Source organism: Penaeus japonicus, unplaced genomic scaffold (genome assembly GCF_977035675.1).
Source record: "Penaeus japonicus unplaced genomic scaffold, GWHDUDI00000001_assembly GWHDUDI00000031, whole genome shotgun sequence".
Lineage (NCBI taxonomy): Eukaryota > Metazoa > Arthropoda > Malacostraca > Decapoda > Penaeidae > Penaeus > Penaeus japonicus.
Window position 1 is genome coordinate 28263995 of NW_028234433.1, and position 2500 is coordinate 28266494.

General features: G+C 42.0%; 1 protein-coding gene across 2 annotated transcripts in view; it reads right to left on the minus strand.

The window, feature by feature from the left end:
- Hinfp (Histone H4 transcription factor) overlaps positions 1-2500 on the minus strand; it is a 14545-nt gene that overhangs the window by 4899 nt on the left and 7146 nt on the right. For both annotated transcript variants that reach the window (XM_043020968.2, XM_043020967.2), the window contains exons 6-8: positions 2323-2475; positions 287-485; positions 1-86 (exon numbers count right to left, since the gene is read on the minus strand). The exon at positions 1-86 is cut by the window's left edge and continues 44 nt beyond it. In XM_043020968.2, the coding sequence (XP_042876902.2) occupies positions 1-86; positions 287-485; positions 2323-2475 (438 nt within the window). The remainder of the gene's footprint in view (positions 87-286; positions 486-2322; positions 2476-2500) is intronic.

Consider the following 2500-nt stretch of genomic DNA (forward strand, 5'->3'; position numbering starts at 1 on the left):
AATCGCATTCTTCGTACGGGCACACATATGCTGGCTCGTCGGAGTGGGTTGTCATGTGGCGGCTCAAGTCAAACGTGTGTATAAACCTAAGGGGGCATTAAAGGTCTCCATAAAGTTACTGTGAAAAGTTGCAAGCATAGGAAAAAAAAAAAAGAGAAAGAAAGAAAGAAAGAAAGATGAAGTGGAAGACAGAGAATAAATGAAAATGAGAAAGAAAAATAAAACTTGTACCATGATCTCACATATCAATATGAAAAACGAAAAATATTCACGTTTATGTACTTACCCTCGGCCACACTGAGGACACTTGTGCGTCTTCTCTTTGGAGTGTCTGAAGCGGAAGTGGGTCGCAAGGGCCGACTTGGAAGGGGTGGTCATGTCACACTCGGAGCACTTGAAGAGGTTGATGTGATGCCGTAGGTGATCCCTGAGCAGTCTCTCGGTTCCAAATTTTCTTGAGCAGTGAGAGCACTTGTAATGCAACACTGAAAATTATGGATAGCAGTACTTAGCTTTGCATTTTACTTTGATATTTGATTTGGTTATTTTCATATTCTCAGAGATCTGTGAGTGAAATCTATGTTTATATAATCTGATATATAAATTTATTGCAACTTAAAATATATTTTTATACATATTTACTTTACAAAATCTATAATTAAAACAAAAACGCCCATGAGGATAGTGCTGAGGAAATATACCATTGTACTGACATTGGAGTTTGCTATTAACCCAATGCTGACGGGCCTGGCCAGAGCTGGCAACCCCCTACTCCAGGCTCAGTAATACCGCCAGGGTCGTGATGCCGGTACTGTGATACGACACACCCAACACACACCTCAGATGGAGAACGTGAGGCCTCTCTGCTTCTCGAGTGATTACTCCTCGTTTCACTGATTATTAGCATCGCATCTTACTCCCCATGGTACAATACACGGCGAAGGAGTTCACAAAGGAAAGGTCAAAGAGGAAGAAGATGATCTTCCAATACCACACCCTCAACTTCGGAGGGGTGGAATACGAGGTGGAGAATTAGTCCCCAACGTCAACGCCCTTCATGCCGACATTGTAGTTGGCAACATGCAGGGTTTCTCTCCCTCCTTGACCTGAGCAGTGTGGATGGTGGAGAGCATCATAACGACATTACAGTCACTCTACTATAGAGCTAGCAACCCTGTGTTGCTGCTCCTATAGTCCAAATCACCCCACTTTTTCGCGGAGAGGTCACGAGGCATCCACTTACGTGTTATCCTCACTGTCCCCACCCCATTAGTCCGTCGGGACTGGAGTATATGGAAAAGAGATGGGAAGTGTACCAATTGTCTACAAAGACAGTATACCCTTTCCCTGGGCCAGTAATGGCCGACAATTTGTACATCTTCAAACCAAACCTAGCCCACTTGTTTTTATTAAAGGTGACAAACCTCAGTCTCCAGTGAAACTTCCACAAAGAACTCATCTTTCTTGGGGACCAAGATCTCTACAGAGGCAGTGTTGAGGGCGTCAATAACAGTTTGGAGTTTCCACAGATGGTCCTCGTGAACCTTTTGTGGAACCCCAACGTCACCCGCAGATGCATGAACAATTTTTTTGGATGTCACGCTGGTGTGACGCCCAGTCATTACGCACTTTTTGCTGTGTCACAAATGTGTGACACCTGTCGTCATTGGGTTAAAGTTGTAAGACCTGAATGAAAAACCAAGCTTGATCTTTGTACTGCCTATTATGTAAAAGTGTATCTAACATTTTATATTGTTGAGATAAATAGTCCTCAATCATATCAATCTTTTAGAAAGCAAAACCTGGTCTATACAAAGTAATATATTTCCTCCTCCACTTCCCTTTCAACCATTCTTTCCCATCCTCTTAACCCATTCACATCACATCAAGTGATGTGGTATGATGTCATGCAAATATTTCACTCCCATCAGATGATGTCTTATCACATCATGATCTCTCCCTCAAAACATACATTTTACAGTGTTATATATCTATATAATCATAAGCATCCCATTTGTAGAGACATATTTTTATTTACTTGTGAAAATAATATAAACAAATAAAAAAAAACTATCATTACCCCTTTGAAGTGGGTGGGGGGACAAGTGCTCATACAACCATGGCATGGCATTTTGCTTAGAGAGATATAGCACTTAGTCACTGCGCATACTTGTTATCTAGCTGATAGGAGCAGCATTATGCAAATACAAGCCCCTGTGTGAATAGGTTAAGAATTCAAACAGCAGCGACAAGACACAAGAGAAACGCCCATTCAAAAATACAAACACACAAAAAAGACAAGCAAACCTAAACCAAACTCACTGTCAAACGGAATCTGCTGACTGCAGTGATCATATAGCTTTGTGTTGCATGAGTATATCATGCCACAGTTCGGGCATCCCACCAGCTTCTCCTGCGTGTGGCTTCTCATGTGGTCTCTGAGCTTTGTTTTCTGGGTGAACACTGTTGAACAACCTTGTGGCAAAAGGGGTAATTTGAA